Raw genomic sequence first — 16,659 nt, forward strand, 5'->3', positions numbered from 1 at the left:
TCTGGTTGACTCCACACCATAAAACATAAAACAAACTTTAAGATAATTAGAAATATTTATTTATATGTATACTACAAAAATCACAATTAAAATATAACTTACTAAGCTAACTTTTTCTGAAAATTATATTAATAAACATACCTGAGTTGCTACATTTAACAAAGCTAATCGGCCATTTTTTGAAATAGTAAAAGACATAATAGGATGATCTTCTTGTACTCTGTAACCAGAAAATAATTTGTCAAAAGCAATATATTAAGAGTTAAGACATTCAAATGATCAAAATATAATATATATATGTTTTATTTGAGTTGGAGTCCCACTCTATCACCCAGGCTGGAGTGCAGTGGCATGCCCATGGCCACTGCAGCCTGGACCTGCTGTGTTTAGGCGATCCTTCCACCTCAGCCTTCCAAGAAGCTGGAACTACAGTCATGCACCACTATGTCTGGCTAATTTTTTTTTTTAATTTATTGTAGAAATGAAGTCTCACCAAGTTGCCCAGCAAGCTGGTCTCGAACCCTCTGGGCTCAGGCAATCCTCTTGCCTCTGCCTCCCAAAGTGCTGGGATTACAGGTGTGAGCCACCGTGTATGGCTTGCTTTATTTTAAATATGACCATTTTGTCTACAATCACTATTACACACTATACTTCAATCAACCAGAATTTGAGTTAATGGTTACTAAGTACCACCTGACTATCAATCCAAATTACCAGACAGTTGAATCAAGACTAAAAAAAAATTAAAAAAAACTGTTCTTTTGAAAAAGCAAGCTCTATTATACATTTTAATATAAAGCAGATAATTGTTTAAGGAAACAAAGATAGTTACATGTTCCTATCTGTAAGGTCCTCGAAGTTATATCCCCGAATTCGCTGGTGTGTATCTGATGCCAGAACAGTCTTCCCGTCACTCAAGCACCAAAGGCATTGCACTCTCACCCCTTCCCAGGAGTCAAGTAGATTACCATCTAAATCCTGAGCAGGAAAGAAACTACTATTAACTCTCATTCCTGAGCAGCACTCAGAGAAGAAATAGAGAACCAAAAGAATCCCTTCACAGTATCTTTTAGTAATAGGTTTGTTTTTTTCCCTGAGACTGATTTCAACCTAAGTGTGTTCCAGAAGTGTTTTGAAACTGTGAGAATTTGAATATAGATTAAATTTCATTATAATACCTCAAGAAAAGCAGGAAGACATTTTATACATTTATGTTCCCTTCAATAACCCACCATGTATAAGCAATTAAAATAAATATAAACAATCTCTTAAGTTCCAAGTAATGTCCAACTTTTATTAGAAAATAACGTAAATATTCATTTTTTTTATTTGAGTTGGAGTCTCACTCTGTCACCCAGGCTGGAGGGCAGTGGCATACTCCCAGCCACCACAGCCTCAACCTGCTGGGCGCTGGCGATCCTTCCGCCTCAGCCTTCCAAGTAGCTAGAACTACAGGTGCATGCTACCATGCCCGGCTAATTTTTTTTTTTTTTTTTTGAGTTAGAGTCTCACTCTGTCACCCAGACTGGAGTGCGGTGGCCGCTCCCGGCCACTGCAGCCTCGACCTGCTGGGCTCCGGTGATCCTTCCGCCTAAGCCTTCCAAGTAGCCGGAATTACAGGCATGCGCTACCATGCCTGGCTGATTTTTTGATTTATTGTAGAGTTGAGGTCTCGCTGCCCAGGCGGGTCTCGAACTTGCGGGCTCAGGCAATCCACTTACCTCAGCCTCCCAAAGGCGCGGGATTACAGGCTGAGCCACCGAGCCCGGCTCCCGGCTAATTTTTTAAAATTTATTGTAGAGACGAGCACTCGCCAAGTTGCCCAGATGGGTCTTGAACCTGCAAGCTCAGGCAATCCTCTCGCCTCGGCCTCCCAAAGGGATAAGATGACAGGCTGAGCCACCAAGCTCAGTCTGTAAATATTCTTTTAAAATTCACTTTACTGAAATTTGTCCTATAGTACTCATAAGCTGGTCTTTAACACCTGGCATCAAGTGATCCTTCAGTCCTGGCCTCCCAAAGTGCTGAGATTACAGGCATGAACCACCAAGTCCAGATTTACCAAAATACTTTATGGCCTTATATAGATTTTAGGAATCCATTAGGGTATTTTCCAAAACTTTACCAAATCTGTAATATGCTCTACAAACCAAAGCTCTTATAGTCATTATCTCATTAACTATTACAAGCTCAAAGGAAATTACTGCTCACATTTTAGAGATTAGAGAACTACCAAGTCCTGTGTCCTGAAGATTTAAACATGATATGTGATAGCAAAGTCAACAGAAACAATTATGGTCATCCTGCACCAAGAGAATTAAGAACTAACAATTTAGAACCACACTGAGATAATATGACACTAATTTCCATGTGTTTCAAACCAGCTTAAAGAACCTGAAAACTTGCTTTAGCTAAATTAAATAATTTATTATCTTTGTCTAATTTTAGTTTAAAAAATAAATTGGAAGTGTCTGTTGGAATAATGCAAGGCAGTGATATGAGACATAGACTCTAGACAGAATAGTAGTAACACCGCTTGTAATATAAGTAACTTTTTACCTATTTTTATCACCCCAACAATAGAAGATGATCAGGGTAGCTACTGATCAGACAATATCTCAAAAGACTGAAGCGTTATCTAGTAGCTCTTGTTGCCATTTTTATTACCCAAATATTTAAGAAAGATTTCTCATAAAATTCAGCATTTTTTTGGTTACAAAAATTCAACAGGCTAAAAATCTCAAAAGAAATTTAATTACTAAATCTCCTCATTCCTATAACTTAGAACCTTGCTTATAAAAACAAAAATGTTCAGCAAAACAAGTTTTTTTTTTACTAAACTCAAAGTCTATAACTTTATTGGACAGTGTTTGTCTTAGGATGACAGAGTAGATCTTCATAGAGTGTACTTTGCAAAAAAGACACCGAATCAAGTGAATTTTTTATTTAAACAAAATTCAATTTGTTTTTAAACAAAGAGACACTGGGAAGGGGCACTGAATACTCACACACTGATAGAACTGCCCACGCTGACCTCCAGTCACAAAGCGTTTCCCATCTGGATTCCAAGCCACACTTGTTAAACTGTCTTCATGAGACTGGCTCATTTTTGTCCTTAGTTCTCCCGTCTACAAGGAAATAAAACTGTGGATAAGACCTTCAAGATACCCTTCTAAGGGAAAGAAAACGTAAAATGCATTTTTTTAAAAAGTTAAAAAAAATAGTAACTGGGATATCTGGTTAGTTTGGTATTTCTAGTAAGAGAAGTAAACTGTTTTAACTGGTCCTACAAAAAAAAAGACTATAGCATTCAAAAGAGAAAACAAAGACTTGAAGAAAAACAGGAGTTGAATAATACCTGATATAGGTGATACAGGTGACCCAAAGAGTACATATGATGAGATAAACTTCAATAAATAACTCATCTTAAATCAATTACATTCATAAACTAAAACTAAGATGTAATTTTTCCCAAGCAAGATAATAAAAAGCCCAAGTCTACATACCTATTCCTTCTGAGCTTCCAGTTCTCCTCAGTCCAAAGTTCTTTATAAATTTTATTCTAAAACTGTAGTTAATGCAATTAGCAATTCCTCCAAGAACATAATTAATGGGTAGAAAAACTATGCCCTTAAACTAGGCCAAGGGTAGTCTAAATTATGTTAAATTTCATATTCAAATGTTCACAATAATAGTAGGGAAGATGAGGAGAGAATAATTTTTCTGATTTGTAATTTCATTTCAGTTAAAAGTAACAGAAAGAAAGAAGAACCTTTGTACAGTTTATCATAGCCAATCCATAGCATTTCCAACTAAGCAGAATCTTTAGTGGTTACAACCCTCAGATATCCTCCTGTAACATATTCTAAGTTACTCAACTTAGAAGGTATACACATACCATTTAATCTAGTCTTGATTCCATTTTGTTCATGGATTAGAAACAGGATCTGAGAGATAATAGCTGCCCTTGGTATAAGAAAAAGTACATGGGCATAATTTTCCTGTGAGAAATGGGTAACCAAAAGTAAAAATAAAAGAGTGAAAACAAAGGGTATGATTAGGAAATGGGGCCAAGTACTAAAAGCAAAGAGGGCACAAAAACAGAAAACCAGATGTCTCCCTTACACTGAAAAAAAGATTCAGAAATCTCAACCCTTCCCCCAAATTGCTAACTACTCTCACCCATTTACCCTTTGGTGCTGTTACAAAGTTAAAATATAACTGTAGAAGCACAAATACACATACAATAGCTAAATTTTTGGCATCTTTTATTCACAAATGTGAACACACTAAGTTCTGAAAGCAGAAATGGTCTTGTCTTCTGTTACGCTCAGAACTGTGAGTACACAAGGTTATTAGAATATTAGAAAGCTACCTAAAAACACAAACAATTTGAAAACGAAATAAAAAAAGGTCACTCTTCTGAACAAGTTTAAGCATATATAAAGTACTGCACATCAAGACAGTTACGCTAGAACAGTTTAACTTCAGAAGTCCAAAACGGACTCAAAGGAAGACTAGGTAGGCACTAGAAATTAAATCTTGATTATGGGACACAATAGAGACTTAATTTACATATTTACTCCCTTTGAAGGGAAAAAAGCTTTAGTGGCAAAAAATTTTCATCTTTTGGGTCAGATTCACTTGAAGCTCTATTTCACTGAAAGTCATCTATTCTACTTCGTGTTTCACCACGTCCCTGAACCCAATCACAAATACAAAGTTGATTAAATGCTGGTTTGATAGAAATGGCATAGGAAACATTTGGGGAATAACTGGGGATTTTGATTATGGAGTGAATATTAAATGCTAGAGAATTATAGTGTCCTTATATATGAGAATAGTATTTGGGAATGTAGAATAATGCTATCTTTTTTAGGAGATACAAGCTTAAGCATTTAAGGGTAAAACATCTGTAATTTGCCTTTAAATGTTTTGGATAGAAATATATATATGTGGGTTATACACATTTGTTTTTCTTTGTTTGTTTGTTTTGTTTTGTTTTTTTGAGTTGGAGTCTCATTCTGTCACCCAGACTGGAGTGCGGTGGCCGCTCCTGGCCACCGCAGCCTCAACCTGCTGGGCTCCGGCGATCCTTCCGCCTCAGCCTTCCAAGAGGCTGGAACTACAGGTACGCACTACCATGCCCGGCTGATTTTTTATTTATTGTAGAGATGAGGTCTCGCCAAGTTGTGCAGGCGGGTCTCGAACCCACGGGCTCAGGCAATCCACTCACCTCAGCCTCCCAAAGGTGCAGGATTACAGGCTGAGCCACCGAGCCCGGCTGGTTATATGCATTTGTATATGTCTATGCATTTGTATATGTCTATGCATATATGTACAAACAAAATATCACAGAATGTTAACAATTGTTAATCTAGGGTAGTGGGCACACAGATCATCTCTGTACTATTATTCCAACTTTTAATATTTGAAAATTTTCTTAATAAAAAGCTGGAGTTGAAATATAAGGAAATGACTGAGCAGTAAGGAAATCTTACTATTACAACAGCAGAACTAGAATTACGTCATATCATCTTCAGGTACACCTTAGCTTCATTCTGTCCTCTATATCATCTTTATTATTTGAGCTATTTCTGTGGAGCTTTACTTTAGCCCTCTCTTGTTAAAAGTCCCCAGACCCAAAATCTAATCCCATCAAGTTATACTTAAATCTAAGGCAAAGCCAGGACCACTCTTTTTGCCTAGAGGTTTAAAACAAAAAACATTACCTAACCAGTCATCTTCTGAAGCGAAGTTTTAAAGAAATTTAAATTGTAACTCCAGAGTTTCTTAAACATGGTCTGTAAATAATAGACGGAACCTAATGCTGTTCTAAAATGGGATCTTAAATAAAGTTGAAGTTTTCTTTTAGCAACAGTAATAAGGTCTTTAATAAATAATTAGTTCTGAGAACATCATTTAGCTTCATTAAACTAGCATAGTATGTTAAATAGATGGTGCAACTGCCATTAGAACAGAAAACTTTATTTAATGACAATATTTTATACTTGCAAGGTAAGTTTCGTGTACAATTGCGAAACTACAAAACAACCATAAAATTTTTTGTGCGGCACCATAGTAAATGGTATAAACTCTATAGGACTAAGCAAAACATCCTGAAAATGCTTACTGATCTTTCTTTCAAAAACTCTACTATTCAGCATAATATTTAAATTCATAAACCTAGACACCTGGGTTCCACTTGAGCTATCTTTTATAAGAGTTACATTACAGTAATTTACATTACAATAATTTTTGGCTATCTTCTATAAACTAAGAATAAAGTTATGCTGAATATGTGCGTTATGACTATGCTCTACTTAAGGCTAAACCAAGGATGGAACTCGCTCACTTGTACATTCCAAAGCCAAAGCTCAGAGCAGTCATCTGGGCCACAAGCAACAAGATAGTTGTCATCTGGACTCCATGCAATGTAAGAAACGCCATAAGCATGTCCTTCTAACGTTTTAAGCAGTTTTAGAAGGTGTGTATCCTAGGAGGGAAAACAGACAACTTGGTTAACTCCCATTCCTAAAGTCATTGTTTTCTGGCACAAGAACTTAAATAGCTGTAAAAGTTTATTTTGATAACAACATTAATTAATCTAAAGACGTCTTCATACCAGTTTCCCCCCCAACTGAAGCTCTAACAGCATACTTCATAAAGACTCACTCATACCGCAACATTTATTAAGTGGCTACTATACATAAGTGGCATTGTGTGCTAGATAAAAATACAGAGATACAAAATCTGCCCTTAACAAAGCTTTCAAGGAACTGAAAACAGATGGGTATAATAAGAGCTACCACTTACTTATTAACAACTTTATTGAAATATGCCTTACCAAAAAATTAATCTCTCAGTGGTTTTAGTATATTCAAAGTCACACAACCATCACCAGTAACTTTAGAACATTTTCATCATCCCCCAAAGAAACCCCATACCTATTAGAAGTCCTCATCCCACCACCCCCACAACAACCACTACTTTCTGTCTCTGTGAATTTGTCTATTCTGGACATTTCATATAAATAATTATTCATGATGTGGTCTCCAGTAATTGGCTTCTTTCACTTAGCATGTTTCCAGGGTTCATCCACGTTATAGAATATTTTAGTATTTCAACCCTTTTTATGGCAATAATATTCTATTTAACAGATAAGACTATATTTTGTTTGTTCATTCGTTCATTCAGCTGACCATCTAGATTGTTTCTACTTTCTGGCTATTATGAATTATGCTGATATGAATACATATGAGTTTTTGTGTAGATGTATGTTTTTATTTTATTTATTTATTTATTTGTTTATTTTGAGTTGGAGTCTCACTCTGTCACCCAGACTGGAGTGCAGTGGCCGCTCCCAGCCACTGCAGCCTCAACCTGCTGGGCTCCGGCGATCCTTTCACCTCAGCCTTCCAAGCAGCTGGAACTACAGGCGCACACTACCACACCCGGCTAATTTTTGATTTATTGTAGAGATGAGGTCTTGCCAAGTTGCCGAGGCGGGTCTCGAACCCGCAGGCTCAGGCAATCCACTCACCTCGGCCTCCCAAAGCGCTGGGATTACAGGCTGAGCCACCGAGCCCGGCCTGTGTAGACATATGTTTTTATTTCTGGATCATATGCTAAGTGTGTTTAACATTCTGAGGAACTGCCAAATTGTTTTCCAAGTGGTTGCACCATTTTACATTCCCACCAGCACAGCTACCACTTATTTAGTGCCAATCAATATTAGCACTAGTCACAAACAATATCTCACTTAATCCTCCCAAGTCTAAGAGGTAGGTATTATTCCTGCTCCCATATTACAGGGAGGAAAAATAAGTTTTGAAAGGTTAGAAACTTGACTGTTTACAGCAGAGCAGACATTTGAATCTGGGCTCCCTCTCTCTAAAGCCCACACTGTAACTATGCAAGGTGAACTGTGAAATGCAAATGTGGAAATGGCAAGTGATAAGAAGAGTTGACATATTCTAAGTCTAAGAGGTTAAATTTTATCCTGTGGGTGAAGACACACTTAAAAATCTTAAGCTACAAAATATATGACATTTGGTTAGGAAAAGAACTAGGACAACAATGTGGAAGATAAATCAGAAGGAAGAGACACAGGATAAAGATGCAACAAGCCATAGTTAACAGTTATAGTTTCCAAGAAACGAGGCCCTGGAGTAAGGCAGTAAGGACTAAAAAAGGTCAAATAAAAAGATAGTCTAGTGATAAAAGTGACATGACAGAAAAAGAAATGTTCAAAGACAGCCTCCAGATTTCTGGTTTAAGAGAAGCGGATGGATTTTTATAGGAAACAGGAAGTAAGGATTTGGCTAGAGGTAGGAAGAAACATTAAGTTTTAGACTTTAGTCTAAATATGTATTTAGTCTAGTTTTAAGCCCGGGGAGGGGGGTGGAACATTCCAACAGCAATGACCTATAAGCATTTAAAAACGGGTCTGGAACTAATCTGATAAAATTAGGCTAGAGATCCCCAACCCCCTGGCCATCGCCAAACTGTCACTGAGAAATGGACTGTGATTACTCTATTTTGTTTCTCCACAGGGGCTTAAGTTTATCATTCATTAATTATCTAGTCCAAACTTCCATTGTTTTGACAAAATTAAACAGTTGACAATGTAACTAATTCTGATTCTTCTGAGGGAAGAGGACAAAGGATAAGAGGTGTTTGTATTAGGTTGGTAGCATCATTAGGTCAAAATGGCTTACATAATTTACTAGGCCAAGTCAAGTCTTCTGACTAGCTCAAGATCTTCCAGGAACAAACTTGCATTCACAGTAGTGTTCCAGATCAACACAAAGATTTGCTTCTAAAGACAAACTTTAAAACTATTAACTAAAAACTAATTGTTTCATGTACTTTAATGAGAAATACATAATCCTACCTATAAAAGTAGAAAACAAAAAATTAATATGGTAACTTTACAAGTATGGTGCCTTTATACTAATTAAGAGTGGAAACATCATGTTCATGAGGTCCACGTGACTTTGCTTGAATTTTTAGGGGAAATGGGTAAAATCTATTTGGGGGGGCAAAGGTAAGAAAAACTGTTAAAGGCAACTAGGAACTGGAACCACATCAACTCAAATCTTAAGGCTTTCTATGTATTCCTTTTTTTCTATCCATTAAAACACACACACATCCAAAAAGGACACATTTCTTAGAATTTTTTCAAATATTTGACATAACAAAAATACCATCATACCAAAAGGATTAGATAGTCACAGAGAACTCACTATAATATAGCTATCTAAAAATTATGGTCTCTAAAAATCTCTGTATTTCATATTGGAATGCAAACATTAACTCTGCATTTCCCAAACTAATCTGGCCATCAAAGTCTTTTACACGAAATGCCTGTTTCATTCTGCATACCCAGTATTCTGACAAAAACACTCTGGAAAGCACTGGCATAAAATTCTAAACTCCTCAGCCAGAAGTAGTGGTTCATGCCTGTAACCATAGCACTTTGGGAGGCCAAGGCGGGAGGATTGCTTAAGGTCAGGAGTTTGAGACCAGCCTGGGCAACATCGTGAAACCTCTATCTCTATTAAAGTTACAAATAAAAAAAAGAAAAATCCTCCCGATCTGGCTGTTACTTTATTAACCTATCAATTCCCATTCCACCAAAAACTCTTCCCCCAAACCAGCCTAGTGCTAAGTCATGTTTTCTTTTACCCAAGAGCCATTCCTAACTAGTTGGCCAAAATAGTTCTTTACCCCTTCTTTGCTCAAGATGTACTTTTCTTACATTTCCTAGCTCTCAAGTTTCAGCAGCATCTCATCTATCCTGTAGTACCCATTGTAGAACACTTAGAGTATATTATCACATGCTCAGACTGTCTACAGCAAAAGATTTAGCACACAGCAGGTGCTTAATAAATCCTAGCTAAAGAGTTCAACACCAGCCTGGGTAACATAGTGAGACACTGTCTTTTAAAAAAAAAAAAAGAAAGAAAGAAAGAAAGAAAAAGTAAATAAATGAATGGGGATTCTTACACACTGCTGCTAGGAAAAAAAAAAAACTTAATAAAACAAAGTTTTGATACTGTTGCCTTCTTTTTCAGATACCTTGCAAGTAAATGCCTGCTGAATGAAAACAGAACTCCTTAGAATACTATTCAAGGCTATGATTTGATCCCGAGCTCTTTTTCTTGTCTTACTTCCCACTTTTTGCCATTACTCTCCTATTTTTTTATGACTTTTTTTAGAGGGGGAGAGGAGGGCAAAAGATGTTTCCTTTCTTTCTAAAATGGCCTTTTCCAGTTTGCTACCTGTGTGGTACACAAGAATCTAATGAGGTATTTCCACCTGTGAAGCTTTCTGCTTTCTTAATACTTTATATATATTTTGTGCTGCTTATCTCACTGCATTTTATTTCCCTTTCTAAACTATATATTCCTTTCACAGGAGTTCTTTTTTTTGAGTTGGAGTCTCACTCTGTCACCCAGACAGCCTTCCAAGTAGCTGGAACTGCAGGCACGCGCTACCACGCCCGGCTAATTTTTTGATTTATTGTAGAGATGAGGTCTCGCCAAGTTGCCCAGGCAGGTCTTGAACCCACGGGCTCAGGCAATCCACTCACCTCAGCCTCCCAAGGCGCGGGATTACAGGCTGAGCCACCGAGCCCGGCTTCACAGGAGTTCTTAACCTGAGATCTACAAACAAGAAGGGGTTCAGGGATAGATTCCGTGGTTCTTAACTTAAATGAGAAAAAGGCACTTCTCTATTTTAATTAACCACAGACTGAAATTTGGTCCTTCACTCTTGGGTGTAGGTAATGAACAAAGTAGTATTAGATAAATTAGTATAGCGGTTTATTTCATCCGTGTCAGCTTTGGCATGTTACTCTTTCTTTTCTCCCTTCTTTCTCTAATAAACTTTGTTTGAAAACTTAAAAAAAAAAAGATATATTAGTATGGTAGATTAGGTAGTAAGTAGCAGGTAGTATAGTAGATTAGGTAGTATTAACAATAGAAATTAACTCCATTAACAATTAAACTTTCAAATCTTGGCTGGAAGTAGTGGCCCACGACTGTAATCCCACCACTTTGGGAAGCTGAAGTGGGAGAATCGCTAGAGCCTAGGAGTTTCAGATCAGCCTGGGCAACACAGCAAGACCTTGTTTCAAAAAAAAAAAACAAAAATTATTATCATATCATAGTTGCTGCAGATACCTTGAAGTATTATTTATGTTCACTACTTCAAAATTCTTGTGATTATTATATATGCTCTTAGAATATATTGCTTAATGTGTTAATAAAGCAGCAACATATACTGTATGTCTTTGTATTATGCCAATAACTATACTAGGTTTCCTTAGTCATTAATATATAACATATATTTGGGCTCACTATGTGTTTTGGTTTACGTATTTAAAAACATTACTCCGAGAAAGGGTCTAAAGGTTTGCCAGAACTCCAAAGAGGTACATGGTACAAAAAGGTAAAGAACCCCTGCTTTACAGCAAAGAATGTATCTTATTTACCTTTTATCGTTCATAGCATATTGCAGGTATGCAAGAATTGCTGTATGCTCTCAAATTTGATTCTCTTCTTTTTAAAATTACTTCCACCTATGGCTCCTTTTCTCTGTATTTTCAACATGGGAGCCCAAAACTTTATCCTGGGTTAATATCATATCTTAATTCTAAACTTGAAAGTAAGTATATTCATGATTTTAGGTGAATGATTCCTAAACCAAACATAGCTCCTTAACCTATTTGGAGTCATGTGCTTCTTGAATTGCTTGATAAATGTTCAACTGGCTGAAAGAAATGAAAATACTTATTACCTACAACAAATCTGTAGGTTATCTGGTTATAAACAAAGACAAATTTGATGTTAGAGGGAACTTAGAGTTTTAAATCCAGAATGCAATACTTTTCATTTTTCATATACATCACTGGGAAAAAAAGGGGGGATGACTAACCCACCAAGATCCACAAGTTATACATGATAATGAAGGGTCTCAGAAGGCAAAACAGTAATGAATCTTTTATAACTTGTGAAAGAATGGACACTGCATTAATCTATAAATCAAGTACTAACAAAGACACAAATTAGCATAGATGTTAACAGCAGAGGGTCAGAGTAGAGATATTTCTGAATTTGAGTCAAATTTTGCCATTTACTAGCTGTGAGAGTCAAGTCATTTAACTTTTATATCAGTTTCCTCTTCTGAAAACAGGAGATGTTAGCATCTCAGAGTTATTCAGAAGATTAAATTAGATAATGCATATACAAATTTGGCACAATCACTAGCACTTAACCATCAACAATTTCAATAACATTAATCTACATATATTATCTAGACAACACATAAAGAGCTAAGAAATAACAAAGATGACAAAAAATGCTCTTGGAAAAGAATACTATTTATATACATATGCTTTAGAAATACATAATCAATGATTAGATTCAAAATTACCTCCTTTTGCAATCTACACACTCATATTAGAGTACATACCGGATCAACTTGCCATATGATAACTGTTGTATCTTTTGATCCTGTTGCTAGTTTAGTGCCATCATTAGAAAATTTACAGAACCACACTTCATTACAATGCTCCGTAAGTATCTGCTGAGTGTAACATGGGAATTGCCTCCTAAAACAAAGAAGTCCACAAATAATTATTATTTCAAAACCAACAAGAGTAATAAAAATGAAGATTAAATAACTAATAAAATTTATTTGAAGATCACCTCACAAACTTTAAAAATAAGATATGAATGTATTTATAAAACTTAATCAACTTTATACTGGAATGTTAAAAAATACAATTTTGTTTTATTGTGTTTTATTTTATTTCTTTTATTTATTTTTTGAGTGAGATGCAGTCTCACTATGTTGCCTACGCTGGTCTTGAACTCCTGGGCTCATCCTCCTAGAGTGCTGTGAGATTACAGATGTGAGCCACTGCATCCAGTCAAAAATAAAATTTTGTAACATTAGGTACTTTGCGTTATGCAACCTTTTGGGAAGTCAGTAATCTAAAATCTGCTTCACGGGAAACTGCCAGGAGCGGGGTGAGGAAGCAGGACTCGCAGTAGTGGGCATCTGCCTGGGGAAGGGAGGGGCACACCTCATCAACAAGGGTGCCTGCAAAATGAATATTTTTATACCTAACCCTGAATTGTACCCCACATCTTTAAAATAAAAAATAAATAATAAAAAATAAAATAAAGTCTGCTTCAATTTATAATTTACTTTTTTCCCCTTTCTTAAGATTATTTTCTCTGATTAAGTCAATTCATGTAAGTTATTAATAATCAGGGCCTCAATTTATCTGTGTGAGTTAAATGGTATCAGCTGGTTATTCTAGATGGAAGAATGTAACATTTTAATTTATATAAAGTCCAGTTTAACTTTTCTTTATTAGAAAAGCAACTTAGGCTGGGCTCGGTGGCTCAGCCTGTAATCCCCAGCACTTTGGGAGGCCAAGGTGAGTGGACTGCCTGAGCCCGCAGGTTCGAGACCTGCTCGAGCAACTTGGTGAGACCTCGTCTCTACAATAAATCAAAAACTAGCCAGGCGTGGTAGCGCGCGCCTGTAGTTCCAACTACTTGGAAGGCTGAGGCGGAAGGATCGCCGGAGCCCAGCAAGTTGAGGCTGCGGTGGCCGGAAGCGTGCCACTGCACTCCAGTCTGGGCAACAGAGTGAGACTCCAACTCAAAAAAACAAACAAACAAACAAACAAACCCAAAGAAAAGCAACTTGGTATAACAAAGAGAATTGGTGTTACAGTTTCGGATGATTTGGGGTCTCTTCTCACTCCTAAGCTTTAGTTCTCTGGCAAGTTATTTAACTCCTCTCAGCCTCAGTTCCCACATCTACAAAAGGAGATTCATTATCTACCTAACAGATAGTAACAGAGTGCTTAGAATTCTTGTAGGGACTCAAAATACATTAAAAATTTCTGGAATATAAGAGATACTCAAAATGTGATTATAATATTTTGGGGGAGGCACAGAAGTACAACATACAGCAGGGACTGCAGTTGTTAAGAGTAAAGCCTTGGCTGGGCACAGGGACTCACGCTTGTAATCCTAGCACTTTGGAAGCCAAGGTAGGGAGAACTGCTTGAGCCCAGAAGTTTGAGACCAGCCTGGACAACACAAAGAGTGTCTCTACAAAAAATTTAATAATTCTAAAACTACATAAAAAAATAGTAAGCCTTAAGAATGGGGCAGTAGTCTCAGACACAGACTCAAATCCGGCTCAGCCACTAACTAGCTATCATTCTGGGATACTTTTTTAATCTAAGTCTTGACTTTTCCAACTATCAAACCAAGATAATGTACTTGCCTTAAGAATTTCTCACACAAGGGTGAAATAAGAGGATGAAATAATGAATGTAAAACTTTTACACTTTAAATCTGACACTTAACTAGTACTTCATAAGTGGCAACTATTATTACAAATCAAGGGCTAAAGAATTCTATGATTTAGAATTCTATTCTTTACCAAGTAGTAGAGGAAAAAGTTTCTGTAAAAGGACTATTCCTGTTAAGCATTCATTTTTAAAATCATTCTATCCTTTTCCAATCTCTACATCAGCACTGTCCAACAGAATGTTCTATGATAGTGGGAATGCTATGTACCTCTCCAATATTATAGTCCGCACCACATGTGGCTATTGAACATTTGAAACGTGGCTAGTAACCAGAAGGGATTTGATTGATTTAATTTTATTTATTTATTTATTTTTATTTTTTTGAGTTGGAGTCTCACTCTGTCGCCCAGACTGGAGTGCAGTGGCCGTTCCCGGCCACCACAGCCTCAACCTGCTGGGCTCTGGAAATCCTTCCGCCTCCACCTTCCAAGTAGCTGGAACTACAGGCACGTGCTACCATGCCCAGCTAGTTTTTTATTTATTGTAGAAATACGGTCTCACCAAGTTGCCCAGGCGGGTCTCAAACCCATGGGTTCAGGCAATCCACTCACTTCAGCCTCCCTAAGCGCGGGATTACAGGCTGAGCCACCAAGCCCGGTTGACTGATTTAATTTTAATTATTTTAAATTTAAATAGCCACAGGTAGTTAGTGGCTGCTGTTTGGATAGTACAATTCTATATTATAAATTCCCTATATTACAAAAAAAAGTTATTTAAATATGAATGAATGAACTTTAAGACTTCTGTTCCCACAACTCATATGTAATTTAAAATATTTTGTCAATTCACTAGCGTGATAACATATTTAATAATAAATTAACATTCTTTTTTATTTTATTTTTTGAGTCTGGGTCTCACTCTGTCATCCATGATAGAGTACAGTAGCACAATCATGGCTCACTGCAGCCTTGACCTCCTGGGATAACCCTTCCTCCTAAGCCTGAGTAGCTGGGACTATAGGTATACACCACCACACTTGGTTTGACTTTTGTAGAGATGGGGTCTTGGTATATTGTCCAGGCTGGCCATGAACTCCTGTGCTCAAGCATTTCTCTTGCCTTAGTCTCCCAAATGCTGGGAATACAGGCATGAGTCACCAAACTCAGCTGGTAAAAAATAAATTAACATTGTGTACCTAGCACACATGGCAATCTACCTTTAGCATTAGCAGATGACTATTCGGAGACTGCTTTAAATTTTCAGACTTAAAAATTAAATTGGCAGACAGCAGACACTCTTGCTGCTGTCCTACCCACTGTGCTCTTTACAATGTATTTTTCCTTTAATAAATCTACCTCTTGGCCATTGTCTTGCTAAGCTATGGTCAGGCCATGTTTTCTTACACTTTGGCCCCCTCCCCCGCCTTGGGGAGGTAAATCTCCTCTTTTTCGCTCTCTCTAACTTACTTTATAAATAAAGTAAATTTTATTTAAAAAATTAAATTGCCTTACTATTAAACTATTATTCTGCATCTGAACCAAAATATAGTCAATACTAGCAGACATTTATTAGGCAATTACTAGATGTCAAACACATGCTTTACTGCTCATTCCCAAAACTACTCTGTAAGCGAAGTACATTTTCATGATGCTCAGAGATGGCAAATACTTTACCAGATGTCATAAAACTGATAAGTAACTAAACTAAGATTTGAACCTATGGCTGACTCCAAGGTCAGTTTTCTTTCTAGATGTCATTTTTTTTTCTATTTTTCTGGGTGCTTTTCTAGCAAAAACCAGAAATTCTGCTAGAAAAACTAAAAATGTTCTTGTTAAATCATATTTTTCAGCACACTGATGGATACAAGTCCAATAAACAAGTATTTTGAATATCAGAAAGTTTTTTTCCTCCTCCAATGCTTAACAATAGAGATGTCATTTAGCAATGAGAAACATTTTATATCTAGGCATAACATACACAATAACCCAAATGGCTAAAGCTGATCATGAGTAAAAAAATCTACAGAAAATTAGGGGCCTGGCATGGTAGCTTATACCTGTAATTCTAGCACTGTGTGAGGTAGAGGCAGAAGAAATGCTTGGCTTGATCCAGCCTGAGCAACATAGCAACACTCCATCTACACAAAAAGTAAAAAACATTGCCAGGTGTGGTTGTGCATGCCTGTAGTTCCAGCTACTTGGAAGGTTGAAGCAGGAGGATCACTTGAGCTCAGAACTTGGAGACTTCAGTGGGCTGTGACTACACTACTTCGCTCCAGCCTAGGTGACAGAGCAAGATACTGACATGTTTAA

The 16,659-nt window shown here is 36.9% G+C and overlaps 1 protein-coding gene across 3 annotated transcripts in view; it reads right to left on the bottom strand.

Moving 5' to 3' along the window:
* The window catches only part of WDR26 (WD repeat domain 26), a 44,242-nt gene that overhangs the window by 12,557 nt on the left and 15,026 nt on the right, over positions 1 to 16,659 (bottom strand). For all 3 annotated transcript variants that reach the window (XM_008065163.1, XM_008065162.1, XM_021716106.1), the window contains exons 6-10: positions 12,481 to 12,619; positions 6,356 to 6,496; positions 3,009 to 3,128; positions 833 to 978; positions 142 to 220 (exon numbers count right to left, since the gene is read on the bottom strand). In XM_008065163.1, the coding sequence (XP_008063354.1) occupies positions 142 to 220; positions 833 to 978; positions 3,009 to 3,128; positions 6,356 to 6,496; positions 12,481 to 12,619 (625 nt within the window). The remainder of the gene's footprint in view (positions 1 to 141; positions 221 to 832; positions 979 to 3,008; positions 3,129 to 6,355; positions 6,497 to 12,480; positions 12,620 to 16,659) is intronic.

This window comes from Carlito syrichta, unplaced genomic scaffold (genome assembly GCF_000164805.1).
Source record: "Carlito syrichta isolate Samal-C Ts95f unplaced genomic scaffold, Tarsius_syrichta-2.0.1 Scaffold308169, whole genome shotgun sequence".
NCBI lineage: Eukaryota > Metazoa > Chordata > Mammalia > Primates > Tarsiidae > Carlito > Carlito syrichta.